Raw genomic sequence first — 17,957 nt, forward strand, 5'->3', positions numbered from 1 at the left:
ACAGTGTTTTTTTTTTTTTTTTTTTTTCTGATCCCACTTCAGCTAATTTTGCACTGCTTTCAAACTACACCAGGGGTGTAAAAATAAACACTTTTGTGAAATATTATTACAAATTCTAATGCTGCCTTTAGATTAATCAAAGATGTATTTCAACATGAAGCAATTTCCTCCTTTACTGTTTGTTTATAATCAAGCAGGTCTTTCAAGTTTGAATTATTTCCTCTGTGAATTACAAATGAGTAGGAGTAGCTCTTCTGTTTGTTTTACTTTTAAAACAATTTTCCTATTGTTTATAAGATGGGATTATTTATTGTAGTAAAATCAATTCACATGACACGTTTAGAAAAAAGGTGAGGTATGATGACTAAAAATATAAAAATGTGTCAGGATCATGCAGAGTTCAATCCAAAGGCTTCATATATTAGTAGCGGCTGCTTAGGTGTGTTCCAACCTTTTAATTGCTGTGTCTTTTACTTCAGGTTATGGACTGTGTGCAGCAAAAGCTCAGTATCCTATTGCTGATCTTGTCAAGTCACTGACTGACCAGGGCAAGAAAGTCAGGTAAGAAACATTCAAACATCTACAGTCGTTTTCAAATCTCTACTGTTGAACTGTTATTTGACACCTTTATTGAGCCACGTGTGCACCACGAGATCCACGATACCAGGAGAAAGCTATCTGTTAACACCATTCATCTCAGTTGCGGATGCAGGACACCCCTTATTAGTAAACAATGTCCTATGAATTATTGAACTGGATGACATTTGGAATCTCCCCTTTCTTTTCCGAAATCCTCACTCTCCCAGTCTTTAAAACGAGCTTTAAAACTTAAAGTCCCCCTGAAATCAAAATTAAAGTTTTTTGGCTTTTAGTATGAATATATTAGTTTTAAGATTATCTATAAGCTAGTGTGTTTCAAAGCAGTGACAAAATTCGCTTTTACAAGATATGGGCATTCAAAACTTACACTCTCGTCACTTCCGCCAATATGAATCAAGGATTTTGATGATATCACCGCGCACTTCAGTTTCAGATCAAACGTTCTGTCCAATAAAATGCTCTCTAGAGTCCGTAGTGTCCCGCCCCCTACACAGAGACGCGGAGGAGATCATATGCGCTCATATGCGCGGTCGGACTCGGCATGTGTTAAACTACACAGCCTCAGCATGATTATTATCACTATTTCGTTTTAGCAAGAGTTTCATATTGAATCTGTGGGGTAATTTATTAGTCTGTGGCTGTCATAAGCTTACAAATGCGGCTTTACCGAGCTCAACGGCTCTGCCCCGAGCAGATATAAATGGAACGCTATTGGCTGTTCAAAATTAGTGGGCGGGGCTTAGCGATATGTTTTTGTTTCAGTTAAAAGAACGTCACCACATAGAAGAACGCTGCGTGTTTCAAGGCACTTCAGTGGACCTTTAATTTTCTCTCTATTGCTTTACTTCTAATTTCTAACCAGATTTTTTTTTTCACTGGGTGAAATGTTTCTCAAGTAGAAACCCTTTTTTTATCTGTCAAAATGTAATTTATCTATTAATTATCCTTTATTTAATCCTTTTAAAAAAATTATATTCATATTTTAAATCAATTTGAATTTTGGTAACTATTCTGTTATTTTTATTTATTTATTAAAAAAAAATAATTAATAAATTAATTGATATATATGGGTCAAAGACGAAAAAGGGTTTAAGCATAAAAACAATAAGTGTAAAATTGCTTTAAATTGTTGTTGTTTTTCCCACCCCAAAAAAGTTTTCTGTTTAATTTAATTGCATTTTTGTTTTTGTTTTTCTGAGCAAAAAATAAATATCATACATTTTCCCTAATTTATAGTAGACACCCACTAAAATGCCATTTAGTGTAACAGTCTTGTCAGGCATATTTACAAGAATCAATTTATGACACATTAAAAGATGAATTTCACCCCAAATACTAATTTTTAAAATGTGCTACTATCCTAGGTATCATAGGTATCCTTTTTCTTTAATATATTTTAATATGTACAAGTCAAAATAAGCATGTTGTTTGAATTTTCACAGGAATATTGTTACGCGGAACACACACATTTCAACTCAAATTGTGACATTTTATTAGGCAAAAACTAATTTGAAACCTTAGACACTTTACTTACATTTAATGTGCTTTTTTTGTTTTTGACGTGGACATCTTAACGTTTTTGACCCATATACACAATTGAAGAGGTGAAAGTTCTGACATATTTTTTTTAATGTAAATTCATGTTTCAATCACATTTTCTTGGTTAAACATTACTTACACTAGCAGAATAGAAAGCTATTGTATTTTTACATTAACAGTGTAATTAATAGGCTATTCTATTTATTAAAACCAAGTATAAATCAGATCAGTTTATTTTTTTTAAAGAATTTTACATTTATTCTAAAATAATAACTCAAGCCAGTTACAATTCAAACAATAGATTTTATTTTAACAATTAATCAAATAACAAGGAACAATCAGTCAACAGCACTCAGTAAATATTGGTCACAGACGCAGAATTTCACCAAGCTGATTACTCACTAAAAACTCCCACAGATCATGTTTTCATTTTAAGTCTTATTTTGTAGATATAACAAAGTGCTTATCCAAGTGCAGGGCTCTAGACTAACTTTTTGCACTGGTTGCACTGGTGCGCCTAACTTTTTTTCTTAGGTGCACCAGCACAAAAGTTAGGTGCACCCAAATTTTCAACCGCATCACATTTAACACCGCAGTTTTACAATTTCACTTTTTTATTTTTTTATTTATTATTATTTTTAATCCCTGTCCATATAGGCAATATTGACTTGTAAATGATTAACTAACAATCTGGTCAATATAAAGTTCTTTATTTGAAGAACAATTCTACAAGAAAGGCAACTTACTGAAAAAGTGTTGGTGCTTAAAGTGCTGTACTGAGCTGAAATTTAAACTTAAAAAATTTCAAGATAATTAACTAAAAATAAAATCTAAATTAAGTGTTTTAAGGGCTTCAAACTGAACACCTCATGGCTTGATGCGTGGGGGCATATTTTTTTCCCGGTACTTTACCCTACTTGGTGTAATAATGAAAACATTTCAGTGAAAAAATAAGTCCAAAACTGTCTATTTTAACATTTTGAACAATAGGGCTTTACAATCTTTTTTTTTTTTTTTTTTTAGAAATTCTTGTTTTAATTTTTCTCATAATCAAATGAAAGCATAAACATTTATTTATTTTTAATCAAATGAAAAATAAACCTTTTTAATTTTTGGCAAACATATATATGATTTATAAATGGGAATATATAAACACCTACATTATCAGTGTTGGGGTTAGTTACTCAAAAAAGTAATATATTACATATTACATATTACTCTCAAAAATAGTAATGCCTTACTTTACTTTATTACTCCCTGGAGAAAGTAACTAGTTATATTACTAGTTATATTACTAGTTACATTTTTTTTTTCTTACACAAAAAAACTGTTATTCTTAACAAAAAAGCATGACTACTGCGTGCATCCGTACATACGCGATCTCATAAAGCTCTTATAACACAATGGAAATTATGCACAATTAATCTTTCATAAAGGTCTACGTGTGTTGTGATTCGTAAGCACGCAATATTCAGCACTGTTCAAAACTTTTGAGCAGTGAGTGAATTATATCTTTAACACCATTGATTGGAGATGCGTTCCAAAAATCAACAGATGGCTACATGCTCATGCTGCAAACAAGTTTTAAATCGAAACTGCCTATTCTTGCTCTTACTAATCATATGTTGTTCTTGCTGCTTTTGTGCAATAGATGAATAACATTTTTTTATTTATTGTTAGATATTTTATGTTTAGATATTTCTATATTGCGGGAGTCCCGCGAATCATTTTATTTTCCCGCATCCCGCACACACACACACACACACACACACACACACACACACACACACACACACTGTACATTATACTGTACACCCAACACTGTACATTATACTGTACAAAAGTAATACAGGACTAATATTGTTCTGTTTCATGTTAAACTGTACTTTTATTTTGACAGGTTGCCGTGAAGTTTCTGTGTGTACAGTATGAAATGATGCTTTCTCAAATGAAAGAGATTGGAGATTGAGTTTATCTGTTCATGTGAGATGCAAATGCCAAAAATTAGCGGGAGCGTACACGCGTGCTTCAGTAGCCTATACGCCTGTAGTAAAAAAATACACGTCTCCACCATTAATACACAGAGGCAAACGGAACATGCAGGATTCATATTAAACGGTCTTTTTGCCTTTCAGTTTTCACAGACACTAGTCCATATCGCGATTTGAATTAAGTGACAGACCAACTTTTGATTTATCAATCCAAAAATCGACGTATTACGTGGCATTCCGCGCCATAGTAAATTCGGTTTTTATGAATGGAGTCCGCGATCCAGTCCGTGTTTTTGCGGAGGAGGCATTGTAAACGCTTGGCCATGTAGAGACAGCCTGACTGCATCACATCCATTTTCAAACGTACACACACGTACATGAATATCTGGACCACGGCCAATCAGAGGGGGCGCGGGATCTGTCCTTCATCTCTGATTGCTTTAGACCACGATATGGGTCTAATGTGTGTCTGTTGTTGAGCAACAGGGAGACTTTAAGAGTGACGGAGTTTCGTTTTTCCCCCCCTCGAACGGCTGGTCGCACCGGTGCAACCTTTGATTTTTTTTAGTCGCACCATTGAGAAATTAGGTCGCACGTGCGACCAAATTGGTCGCACTCTAGAGCCCTGAAGTGTGAGAGGAGTTTACTTTTTTGATTAGTCTTCCCATTAGCGCCATTATATTGTTCATTCAGACTGATTTGTGAACACATAACTTGTAAAAACACGAGAGGCGGGATTTATCACATTAACCAATCACAGCTGATCATAACCAGTCACATCCAATCATTATATCATGATAGAGGCATTTCTTAATCTCACCTGACTTTCCCCCATTCTTTCTCATCATTACCCCCCACCAAACCCACTGCATGCTTTAGGGAGTCTGTTAAAACTCAATGGGCTCAGGGAAAGCGGGAGAGACCCAGGCTCCTGCTCTAACTTTACCTGCTGGTGTCACTGTTAGGTAGTTTTACTTTAGGAAAACAGGCGATACAAGTTATATTTTGTAATATTTGCACTTTTATTTTTGTCAGTATTTTTGAGGAGACACTGCCTCCCTTGCCTCCTCGGAGGAAACACCCCTTATAGTTTAGTCTGTGTAAGTTTTGGTCTCTCTGAGGGGGTCTGAGTGTTGTCAATGCTGCTGGGTGAGTGTTTGAACTCACTAGTTGCAGGTCAGTCTGGTGAAACTCTGAATGGCAGCCTTCTCTCTCTGTTTCTCTCTGTATGTCAGACTCCTCCATTTCAAAGAGTGCGTTTGAATATCGTCATTCAGTTGCTCTATTGTCTGAGGCTTTTGTTGCCTCTCCAGTGTACGTGTAATGCCCTGTGATCTGAGAGCACAGTGTACCCCAGGCCTCCCAGTGATGTGAAAGAGCCGGTGAAGAGCAGAGCGACAGGTGGAGGCTACGCAATACTTTCCACAGTCCCGGCGACGCCTCTCAGGTTGCAGGGCGTGGAAAGACTGTGTGCCTGACCCTAGAGATGCTTCAACAACCATGCGCTTTCAGTATTTGTTATATTGATGAGATGAACTTGTAACACAGCGTCAAAGCTTCTTATGTTGAGGCTGTCGGGACAGATTTTAACTTAGGTCGCCACACATAAGTGTTACCAAGTGGTCTATAATACCTGGTGCGAGCAAGCCATTAAATTTTATGTAGTTTTTTTTATTTTTAACAGATTTGTATGTATACAAATTGTGTAATATTCAAGGTACACATTTCTGGTAATTGTGCAGTTAATTCTCATATTGTATTTTCAGAAAGTTTTGAAATATTTGTCCTTTCCCTGAATTTGTCACTACCGAAACAGTAATAATCATTTGATAAGAAGGGTTATAATTGACCGATTTTGCTTTTCAGAAGTAAATCGATAATGATTAAATTTTTAACAATATTTAAGTGGTATTTATGAGATTTGTTGCATTTTAAATCCAATTGTTCTTTGTAAAAGGCCAAAAGTACTGTTTTCAAAGTTAAGGATTCATTAGTTTGAATATACATTGAACCAGACACTATCATAACATCTTCAGTATACTTTTTATACTCATTTTTGACAAAACATCCCACATTTGGCTTGTGACTGCGCATTCACTAAATATTTCAGTAGGGACAATTTTAGGTAGTTTTAGGCCTAGCTTAAAGATGCTAATCAGCACATGGTTAGCTAGTACAGTTCTGAACAGTTGTACAGTCGTAGCCAAAAGTTTTGAGAATTACATAAATATTGGAAATTGGAAAAGTTGCTGCTTAAGTTTTTATAATAGCAATTTGCATATACTCCAGAATGTTATGAAGAGTGATCAGATGAATTTCATAGTCCTTCTTTGCCATGAAAATTAACTTAATCCTGAAAACAACTTTCCACTGCATTTCATTGCTGTCATCAAAGGACCTGCTGAGATCATTTCAGTAATCGTCTTGTTAACTCAGGTGAGAATGTTGACGAGCACAAGGCTGGAGATCATTATGTCAGGCTGATTGGGTTAGAATGGCAGACTTGACATGTTAAAAGGAGGGTGATGCTTGAAATCATTGTTCTTCCATTGTTAACCATGGTGACCTGCAAAGAAACGCGTGCAGCCATCATTGCATTGCATAGAAATGGCTTCACAGGCAAGGATATTGTGGCTACTAAGATTGCACCTAAATCAACAATTTATAGGATCATCAAGGACTTCAAGGAAAGAGGTTCAATTCTTGTTAAGAAGGCTTCAGGGCGTCCAAGAAAGTCCAGCAAGCACCAGGATCGTCTCCTAAAGAGGATTCAGCTGCGGGATCGGAGTGCCACCAGTGCAGAGCTTGCTCAGGAATGGCAGCAGGCAGGTGTGAGCGCATCTGCACGCACAGTGAGGCCAAGACTTTTGGAAGATGGCCTGGTGTCAAGAAGGGCAGTACAGAAGCCACTTCTCTCCAAAAAAAAAAAACATCAGGGACAGATTGATCTTCTGCAAAAAGTATGGCGAATAGACTGCTAAGGACTGGGGCAAAGTCGTATTCTCAGATGAAGCCTCTTTCCTATTGTTTGGGGCATCTGGAAAAAGGCTTGTCTGGAGAAGAAAAGGTGAGCGCTACCATCAGTCCTGTGTCATGCCAACAGTAAAGCATCCTGAGACCATTCATGTGTGGGGTTGCTTCTCATCCAAGGGAGTGGGCTCACTCACAGTTTTGCCCAAAAACACAGCCATGAATAAAGAATGGTACCAAAACACCCTCCAACAGCAACTTCTTTCCAACAATCCAGCAACAGTTTGGTGAAGAACAATGCATTTTCCAGCACGATGGAGCACCGTGCCATAAGGCAAAAGTGATAACTAAGTGGCTCGGGGACCAAAACGTTGAAATTTTGGGTCCATGGCATGGAAACTCCCCAGATCTTAATCCCATTGAGAACTTGTGGTCAATCCTCAAGAGGCGGGTGGACAAACAAAAACCCACCAATTCTGACAAACTCCAAGAAGTTATTATGAAAGAATGGGTTGCTATCAGTCAGGATTTGGCCCAGAAGTTGATTGAGAGCATGCCCAGTCGAATTGCAGAGGTCCTGAAAAAGAAGGGCCAACACTGCAAATACTGACTCTTTGCATAAATGTCATGTAATTGTCGATAAAAGCCTTTGAAACATATGAAGTGCTTGTAATTATATTTCAGTACATCACAGAAACAACTGAAAAAAATATCTAAAAGCAGTTGAGCAGCAAACTTTGTGAAAACTAATATTTGTCATTCTCAAAACTTTTGGCCACGACTGTACACACATAACTAAATTTTATGGAATAACATCCTAAAAAAAACAATAATGTCACTACTGAAACTTCACTAAATGTTTCAGTAGTGACAGTTTTATGTAGTTTTGGGCCTAGCTTAAAGATGCTAATCAGCGCATGGTTAGCTAGCACAGTTCTGAACAGTTGTACACACATCATAACTAAATTTTATGGAATCACATCCAAAAAATCAATGATGCCACTACTGAAACTTCACTAAATGTTTCGGTAGTGACAATTTTAGGTGCTTTTGAGCCTACCTCAAAGATGCTAATCAGCACATTGTTAGCTAGCACAGTTCTGAAAAGTTAAACACACAAAAACTGACTTTTATGGAATAACACCCTTAAAAAACAGTGATGTCACTACCGAAACTTCACCAAATGTTTCAGTAGGGACAATTTTAGGTACTTTTGGGCCTAGCTTAAAGATGCTAAGTAGCACATAGTTGGCAAAAAGGCCAAAGATGTTGGCAGTCCTTTGTAAACGGGCATCTGATTTGAATGTACTCTTCACAAGGCTACAACTGACCATTGTGGTTCCATTTTAGCTGTTCCTTTGCCCCTTTTTTATTCTCTCACTGGATGGTGTCAATTCATGTGTTGTCTTGTTCCCACTAGATAGTGGTTGTTGGCACTAGCCTGGTTTCACCACACTCTTGGCAGTCATACGAACCAATTACGGCATCATCTGCGACTTAAAGATTCCCTCAGCATTTTTCATGAAGGCATTCACTCACACAAATGCTTTTTAATCAGTCCCAGAACATCATGATGTGCAGCCAACCCGTCTCATACACTTAAGACATGAAGTACTGGTCAGCAACTTGGTCACAAAGTGGTCAGCCATGCGTGCTTTTCTCAAAAGCACATTGCCGATGATGGAGATAGTTGCGTGCTGCATTAGATTATCATTCCTTGCCACTCTCTTGTGAGCTTCAGTACCGTTTCCCATAATGCAATTTGTGGGGTACTTAAACAGTCAATTGTCAACTTATATCATTCAGTTGCCACCTTGTCAGATCTGTCGCATAAGCTAGATTCCTGTTTTCTCTCTCGCTCTAGAGCTGCGGGCACTGTGATTGTGGAGGAGAGATGCAGACCGGAAGCGTGTGTAATTTTTGTTCATTCGTTTGATCTGAGAGCCCAACAGCTGCTGCCAATTAGAGCATTTGCAGTTGATTAGAAAGGGAGATGGGTGGCCAAAGAGTGGACAGATTAGGTAGCGCACCCGCCGCTCTCTCCCTCGTTCTCTTTGGTATAATTGGCTCGGGATGTCGCCTTGTCGAGAGGACAGTGGGTAGAACTGAAACCGTGTAACCCGTCGTCTTATCATTTCTATTAAGTTTCAGTCTGCCTGTCTTTCCATAAGATCGTTACATTAGTTTTTGCTTTGGGGGAAGAGTTGGAAAGATTCGGTTCATTGTAAGGAGTCGTGAGTTTGGGCAGGAAAGCAGTCTGAATCTCCTCTGGGCTGGAAGGTCGTGGTTGAAAAGAAGCACGGTTATTTTCAGAGCGCGTGTTGGTTTAACGCGGTGCGATGCTAATGAGAATAGCAGGATGGTGGGGCTGGTTTGGATGGTAGAACCGAGCTTGGACTCGTCGTCCACCCGACTGTTTTGTGCACGCAGCTGCGGCTTATGTAAGCCAGCGTCAGAGTTGATTGACAAACTCCATGTCTCGAAGTTTCAAGGCCTGTACGCTGAAGTATATTTCTTCGTAGTTGATTATTGAACATGTTCCCACGATCATTCCCTATTTGATAAATGAGTTTACGTGACAGAAACTGATGAACAGATGTCTGATTTGATGGAAAGCAACTGCATGCACGAGATGATCTTTTTTTTCTTTTCTTTTTTTTTTTTGATTAAACACTGGCCACTATCATCTGATAGTTTACATTTTTTAGCAATGTTTTTGGAAATGCTGCCTTAAATGGATGAGAAAACAATAGAAGTGCAAAATAAAATATATGAAATCAAATAGTGTATAACCCTCTGGTGCTCTTCGTTTAGCAGTCACACGTGTGCTCTTCGCGGTCAGAAGTGACCGGACACCTGTAACGCATCCTGTAATTTTTTCAGTAAAACCATTCCAATTCATTTTTGTTTAATAATATTTTTTCTTTTTTCTTTTGAATTTTGAGAGGGTTTGGTGGTAATAATGAATATTTATGCTGTAATTAATATCCATTTTTTGCCATTGAGAATAATAAAAAATTTTAATTTAATTTTTTTTTTAATTTTTTTTTAATGAATGCAGTATTTCAGGTTGAAATAGAGACTCAGCCATTCAACACTAATTTTTGAAGGCAGATTAGCGCCATCTGTTGGTAAAAAACGAGAAAAACATCTGCAATGGCAGGTGTAACTTGATGCCTGTATAGTAAGCTACAAAGCAGCTTGTGAATTGCCTAGTTGTTTTTAGACAATTGATTCAGCATTTTTATTAGGTGGAATAGTTGAACATACATTTAAACAATCTCAAAGACTATTTATTATCCAGTTTGGGATAGTTTTTTGTTTTAAATATGATTTGAAGTGTTATTTTTTTGTATATGCAAGAGAGTGTGTGTCTTTTGCACTCTGGATATGTAATTTTTTTATACATATATTTTTATTTTATTTTACATCTTCTCAATTTGCTGTGTTTCAGTTCATTTGTGCATGTGTGTGTGGATGTGTCAGAAAGAGACAGAAAAATTCTGTATATTTTTGTATTTTTGTCGATTTCCCATTCATTTCCTGATGTCGGTCATTTTTGACCAAAGAGCACAAGTTTTCTTTTTTTTTTTTGGAATCGTGCCCTCATTTTTTATGTGTGTCCATAAAAGTCACTGAATTTGGTAGTGTTCTCATGAAGCTGTGATTTAAAAAAAAAAATCAAAACCGTTTTGGTCAAAAGTGACCGAATAGAGGTGAGTATATTAGTGTGTGTGTGTGTGTGTGTGTGTGTGTGTGTGTGTGTGTGTGTGTGTCTGTCTGTGAATGGGTGTGTTTTAGAGTGTCACCCCTTCATTGCTGTGTACTTTTTTCAGCATTGTGGAGGATTTGTAGATTGTACACACAAAAATTCTCTGAATATTTGTATTTTTGTCAATTTCCCATTCATTTCCAATGGTCGGTCATTTTAGACCGAAGAGCACAAGTTTTTATTTTATTATTAGTTTTTTTTAATCGTGCCCTAATTTTTTTATGTGTGTTCACATTCCAAATGCCATAAAAGTCAATGAATTTGGTACTGTTCTGTTGAAGCTGTGATTTTTTGAAAAATTCTAAACCGAAAATGTTTTGGTCAAAAGTGACCGAATAGAGGTGTGTATATTAATGTGTGTGTGTGTGTGTGTGCGTGTGTGTGTGAATGGGTGTGTTTATGAATGGGTGTGTTTTAGAGTGTCACCCCTTCACTGCTGTGTACTTTTTTTCAGCATTGTGGAGGATTTGTAGATTGTACACACAAAAATTCTCTGAATATTTGTATTTTTGTCGATTTCCCATTCATTTCCTATGGTCGGTCATTTTAGACCGAAGAGCACAAGTGTGACTATTTTTTTTACGACCACTTAGCCTGCTTGAATCATGCCCTCAATTTTTTTTTGTGTTGACATTCCAAATGGCATAAAAGTCACCGAGTTTCATGTCATTCCGATTAAGCAGTGATTTTTAAAAATTCTAAACAGAAAATTTTTCGGTCAGAAGTGACCGAAGAGCACCAGAGGGATAAATATGTTGCACAAATTGGCCTGAATACTTTGGAAATGTACTTATTATGAAGTAAACTACTTGAGAACGTTTTCTAAGAATGGCTGATTCTACCATTTTAGTTCCCAAGTATTAAATTTTGAGCCCCTCTGTGTGTGTGTTTTTTTTTTTTTTTAAGTAGTTAGTTTTATAATTAATAAAATAATTAATGCTTCACTGATTGAATGCTGTTAATGAAAGCTGTAAGGTTGTTTTAAATTATATTTATAATATGTTAATTATTACAAATTCCAAACTTTCTCTTGGGGTTTTAAATGGGTTTTATTTTAAATATATTTTGTATTCTTACATTTCTTCTTTTATTTACTTTGATTGATTGGAATGTTATATTTACAGTCAAACCTAAAATTATTAAGACACCAGATATAATTTTTTATTTTATTTTTTATTAGTGGGTGGAGTACACTATAGCTAATTTATGATGAACTGAGGATAGCAAAATAAAGTAAACTGTAACATATTATACCCAAAAATTCTTCATACAGTTGACTACCCGGTAAAATTGATAAATTTGGGACCAAAAATTTGATTTGACACTTTGACCTGAGCATGTTTTGTTACGTGCCTTTCTATCAAAGTTCTCTCACATTATGAAGATTAATTTGTTCTCACACAGCTTAACTCATGAGTTCTTGTCATATTTTATTACTATTTTTTAAGTTATAGTGAATATAATGTGATAATGTAAGTAATGTTGGAGGTGTCTATACATTTTGGTTTGACTGTATTTATTTATTTTTTTAAGTTCCTACTATTTCTTTTAGAAGCCGTGAAAGAGTTACACAAAATATGAAATTCTTGTCTTTAATAAATGCTCTGTCAAAATAAGCACACAATTTTAGTATTGGTTACATTTTGGTAGTGTGAGTTAAATTGAACCTGAAAACAGTTTAAACCTCAAATAAAAATGGAGCACAAACATTACATTGGTTAAAAAAGGCAAGCGTATCACTTCCTGTGTCTCTTCTAAGTCTGTTGGCTGTGATCTTCGGTTTTTACAGTGAAGTCGTAAAGCTGCCCACGTGCCCTGGGGGTCCTTGTCTTCCTCAAGCCATTTCCCCCGAGTTCATGCACTTTACTACCTTTGGCATTAAAAAGATACCTTCAGCCGTTGCTTATTTCCTTCTCTCTTAACCTCTTGCAAACACCCTGACCCCTACCCTAAAGCACTCCTGCGTAACCGTGTTCAAAGACTCCAGCTCGTGCTGTATGAAGAGTCATCCTGCACGACCGGAAAGTGCTTTATTTGGATGCCATATGTGTATCAGGCGATCTAAGAGGTCATGTGATCTGTGTTATCTGTGTGTGTGTTCAGGTTTGGAATCCACCCTGTGGCCGGTCGTATGCCAGGCCAGCTGAACGTTCTACTGGCTGAAGCTGGTGTGCCATATGATGTTGTGCTGGAGATGGAGGAGATCAATGACGACTTCCCTGGTATGATATGCATTTTTGACGTTTTTTGGTGTTATTTGTAGACATAAAATCCATAATTGTGCTTTCCATTATCGCTTTTCAGAAACTGACCTGGTTTTGGTTATTGGAGCTAATGACACAGTCAACTCTGCGGCCCAGGAGGACCCCAACTCCATCATTGCTGGCATGCCTGTTTTGGAAGTCTGGAAGTCCAAGCAGGTGAGCATCTTATTAGTTGTTAAAGGCACAATGTGTGAGATTTTTCCATTTTAAAATATCCAAAATCCTCTAGAATAGTGTTATATTTTGTTGACTTATGTACTTGCATTACTCCCAAATGTTTCCAAGAATGTTTAAATCAAGAGAAATAAGAGTTTAAGTAGAGTAACGGACCGTGTCATTGCACTGCCTTCCAACGTCACCTTTTTAAATAGGCTATAGATAAAATATATGATTTATGCTTTTTTTTTTAAGTTCTCATTTTGAGCAGAAAAGAAAGATAACCAACTGTTTAAAAGTTTTAAGTTCTATCCCAGCCATCTAACAATATTCCCAATTATAATGACATGATTATTTTGAAATGTTCTTAGCCTACAGATGAATAAATAGTAAGTAAAATAACTAGATTGCAACATTACTTTTTTACTAAAACAGCAGAAAAAAAAAAAAAAATCTATAATTTTGCTGCTCACCATGTTTCTGTTGTTGTTAAAATAACCGCGTCATCTGCAGCTCTTAAATTTGGCGCAGACGCGTGTCCAGATTAAAAGAGAAAGCGCACGGAGCTTGTTTGGCTTTAGATTAAAATAATGCTGGGGTGCGGACGTAGTCCAACTTTTGAATATAAGTTATGTAAGTTCTGAAGGAAAAAAGACTTGAGTTGCTTTTAAAATATTCACAAGTCCTTTTTCTCAAGTCGAGTCAGGACTTGAGAGTCATTTTAGGTCAGAGTCTAAAGTCAAGTCTAACGTCTATAAAAAAAAAAAGTTCAAATTTCTCTGGAATTAAACATTCTTGGAAACATTTGTAAGTAATGCAAGTACACAAGTCAAAATATATAACACTATGCCTTTTGAAGTATAAAAATACAACAGTTATTTTAAATTGGAAATAATCTTTCACATGATGACTGTTACTATATTTTTAATAAATAAAAAAATCCAGTCTTGTTACGCTTAAGAGACTTCTTTCGAAAACACCTTACTGTCCTGAAACTGTACATGACATACTTCGTACTCCATATGTATCAGGCTTTACTTTTGTGGCTTAGCTGGAATAAAACCCAAGATAGCAAGAATTGCCCACAAGCACTGTAATACAGACCATCCCTCATTCTCCCACCCAGAGCGATATGAAAATCTCCATCCCATCCCCACAGCTGGTTCCCACTGTAACCACGCTTCGGTCCAGGTGTATCACTAGCAAGGCAGCCTCACGCTGCTTTCATTAGCGCTGACTCGCTTGTTCTGGAATGATGACATTTCAGAGCATCCGACCGATACTTTCCCTAAAATGTGGGGCTGGTGCGCCTCACCACATGACAGGCCCATTGCGGCCAGACCTTCTCTAGGGAAATCACTCGGCGTACTGGGGCTTGACGTTCGCCAATGTGCAAAACCGTTGACCTTCTCCCACGAGTAATTACGTGTAGCTTGTTAACCTGTTCCATAATTCCATATGGACTTATGCAAACGCTAAAACTTTGAACCAAAGCCTTCCTTATTTGTAGCAACTTGGATGTGTAGCCAAGTCTCAACGAGAGAACTCGACCAACTACGAATGTAGTGATGCTGCCGATCGTCTCCGTTGGTTTTGTTATCCTCAATCTCCTGCAACATCCACCCAACTGATTGCTCCCAGCCTTGTTAAAGACCTTCATGTGTAACCTCATGCCCAAATGAAACCAGCTGCTCTATGAATAATTTAACAAAAGGATGTTGTCCTGTCCTGGGGGATGCTGAGCCTGGGTAAAGTGGTCACGTGAGACTTTGAGACAAGGAGACGGGTGTGTCTGAAAGCCGTTCCCATCACCTGGCTGGCATTGAAACATCTGCAGGCCTTTTGAGGGACAGATGATAATATTAAAAGGATCCGCCTGCTGATTTTGAAGTCTCAAGATGAGGGTCATTTCGTTCCAAATATCTTTCAGTGTATTGAATAACACTAAAGCCAGACCAGCGGCAAGGGCTCTCCTCTCTGGTTTTACTTATTCAATTACCAAGTGTTCCTCCTTCCCAAACAGATGCTCCCAATCAAAGCGCTGCTCTCGACGATTTTCCCAGAAACGGCTCTGCCTAAAAACTGGTGTTCAAGACACTAATGACTCTTAATTTTGTAAATGGAAGATACTTAAATAACCATTACATGTTGGAAGCAATGGGTTCTTTTTGCACCCTCTTGTACGAATCCTAAAACCGTTCTCCGCCATTTCACGTGCAGGTGCATGCGATGTTATTACAGGAATAATGTCGAAGAGTTTATACTAGCTGGATTTTTCCATTGGTAATTTTAAGGGAATGCGCAGAATTTTATTTAATGTGAGTTTTTCCAGCTACCTTCAGCCTCTGCTTTCATCCCTCCAGGTCATCGTGATGAAAAGATCTCTGGGAGTTGGCTACGCCGCTGTGGACAACCCTATCTTCTACAAACCAAACACAGCCATGCTTTTGGGAGATGCCAAGAAGACTTGTGATGCTCTGTCTGCCAAGGTCCGCGAGGGCTAGGGAGGAAAGAGAAGATCTGACCTTGCTTTGCACCAGATGAGTCACGGAGACGAGGAGATCGAACAAACCCAATAAACCCCTTAGATATAAATTAGCACTAATAGGATCAAGCTCTTTGATGCCCATTTCAATTTTGCTGTAGATACAGGTAGTTCAGTATTTCCAACTTGTTTTTCTGTTAATTAAATGTGCTCCCCCATTTAAAAGGGAAAAAAAGCATTACAGAATCTCATTAATTAGCATTAATAAAGCAATCTTACCAGTTATCATCTGGTTTAGTATGTATTATAGATCAGGTTTTATATAGCACAGCAATCTGTTTTTTAAAAACTAAACTTTTTTTTGGTAGCGGTAACATATGTTTGAAAGCCATGAACTCGAAACTGTATGTTGTTTTTCCCTTTTTCTTGCTTAATTTTCTTTTTTGTCTTACCATGTGCATTTAAGTGACCAGCTGGTGGTATATGGTGTTGTTCCAAATAAGGAATTGACTTTTTCAGATGCAGCTTCAGAGGACCATTCCCAAGCTTTCCAAATTTCTCTTAATAGCATGAAGGATCGCTGCTGAGATGAAGTCCCAGCTAATATCACTAAAGATTTACGCACAGAATCCCAAACACCTGTTGCTCCTCCATAAAATGATTTGTATTCCCCAACCACTCTTAATTCAAGCGAATGTCACTGTAGCGGTGAGGTATATCTGCCCTGTTGTCCTCCCAAATTTGTTCCCAGCAGTAATCCTCCGCAGTATTTGACAGGGATTTGAACAGATGTACTGTACTTTACCCACTGGGACCTAAAGGAGTAGATCTTATGAAATGCAGGAACCAAGACAGACCATTACAACAACCCTACCTCTCCACAGTTTCAACTCGACCAAAACAATCCTTAACTTCCCCACTCTTACACTCCTCTCGATTGCCTCGAGCTGGGCTGCATGGGGCACGTGTAGTTTGTTCTTCGAGGATGTAGGTTTCGTGGATGTAGGAAGGTGGTATATTCTTCGCAATTTAGATGCTGAATTTCAACGATTCAGGTTGTTTTATGTGAAAAATAAGTCAAGCGTTAGGAAATCAGTTGCTGCAAGGGAAAGGAAGTATTTATCGGGTTTGCATTCCCTCCCGCTCCTTCAGGATGTTTTTTGTATAGACAGGTTCTTGCATAGAAACAATACTTTGATAATTCTGCTTTGCCGCAATACATGGGAGGGAATAGAGGGCGAGTCTTCAAATGTTTCATTGTGCCATGGTGAGGAATTAATGTCATACTGTGAAATGTTTTTTCTCTCTCCACTGTATCACAGAGCATCCCTCTTAATAAACATCCTGATAAGAGAACCGATGGCACGAACGGTCATTCATTTCTCAATATCGCATGTCTTGGGTGTTGCGGGCGCCACAATGCCTAGATTGGGCTGTTGAAGAAGCCTTTTGCATCTTCTGATGAGGGACTATCTGCGCACAAGTGACAGTGATTACCCATTGTCAGTTTTTCCCTCTCATTTAAGGGTGGAGATGTTTTCTCTGATCTCAGGTCCATGTGGGTTCTTTCACCTTTGCAACAAGTGGCACTCAGACATGATGGTATCTTCACGCACCTTCTCCCAATCTCTCTTGAGAGGTGAGGGATTGTTAGGAAAGTGCTTCAAAGTGTCCAAACAAGCTATTTTGAGGCAAGATATGGGCCATTTGTGACATAGTGGGAAAAACACATTCCAGCCATTACTAGTTCATTCAATTTTGGTTCTCCATGTCTGCTCCGTCTATCAGTTTCAGCACTTTATGCGCTTTATCTCTCTTAATTCCAGCCCTTTCAGTATCCTGGAGGGTCTTGTAGATGTTTGTGGTCACGCTAATGCATGTGCCTGATGTTTCTGCTCGTTTTTTCTCTTTAACCGTGCTGAAAGCAGATTAAATAGGCCTTCATGACTGTTTCATTGCTTTACGAGTTATCTCCAGTGCTAAAAGTGCTGAAAAACACCAGATGAAATATGATTGGAGCTAGCTTAGGCACACAGTGTTCCTTCACCACAATTGTGACAATTACAGTGTGGTTTGTCTCTTGTGATGTCAAAGGATGTGGCTTTTTTTCCCCTGCTAGACTGGGTTACTAAATCTACATTCTTGGAGATCATCACTGATGCTCCTTTGTTGATAACCTA

The 17,957-nt window shown here is 37.8% G+C and overlaps 1 protein-coding gene across 1 annotated transcript in view; it reads left to right on the forward strand.

Moving 5' to 3' along the window:
* Window positions 1–17,133, forward strand: part of LOC141292712 (NAD(P) transhydrogenase, mitochondrial-like) — a 62,816-nt gene extending 45,683 nt beyond the window's left edge. The window contains exons 19-22 of the mRNA XM_073824752.1: window positions 480–561; window positions 12,976–13,094; window positions 13,177–13,292; window positions 15,656–17,133. Of these exons, the coding sequence (XP_073680853.1) occupies window positions 480–561; window positions 12,976–13,094; window positions 13,177–13,292; window positions 15,656–15,796 (458 nt within the window). The 3' untranslated portion in view covers window positions 15,797–17,133. The remainder of the gene's footprint in view (window positions 1–479; window positions 562–12,975; window positions 13,095–13,176; window positions 13,293–15,655) is intronic.
* The last annotated feature ends 824 nt before the right edge of the window (window positions 17,134–17,957 follow it).

The sequence above is a fragment of the Garra rufa genome, chromosome 19 (assembly GCF_049309525.1).
Source record: "Garra rufa chromosome 19, GarRuf1.0, whole genome shotgun sequence".
NCBI classification, from domain to species: domain Eukaryota; kingdom Metazoa; phylum Chordata; class Actinopteri; order Cypriniformes; family Cyprinidae; genus Garra; species Garra rufa.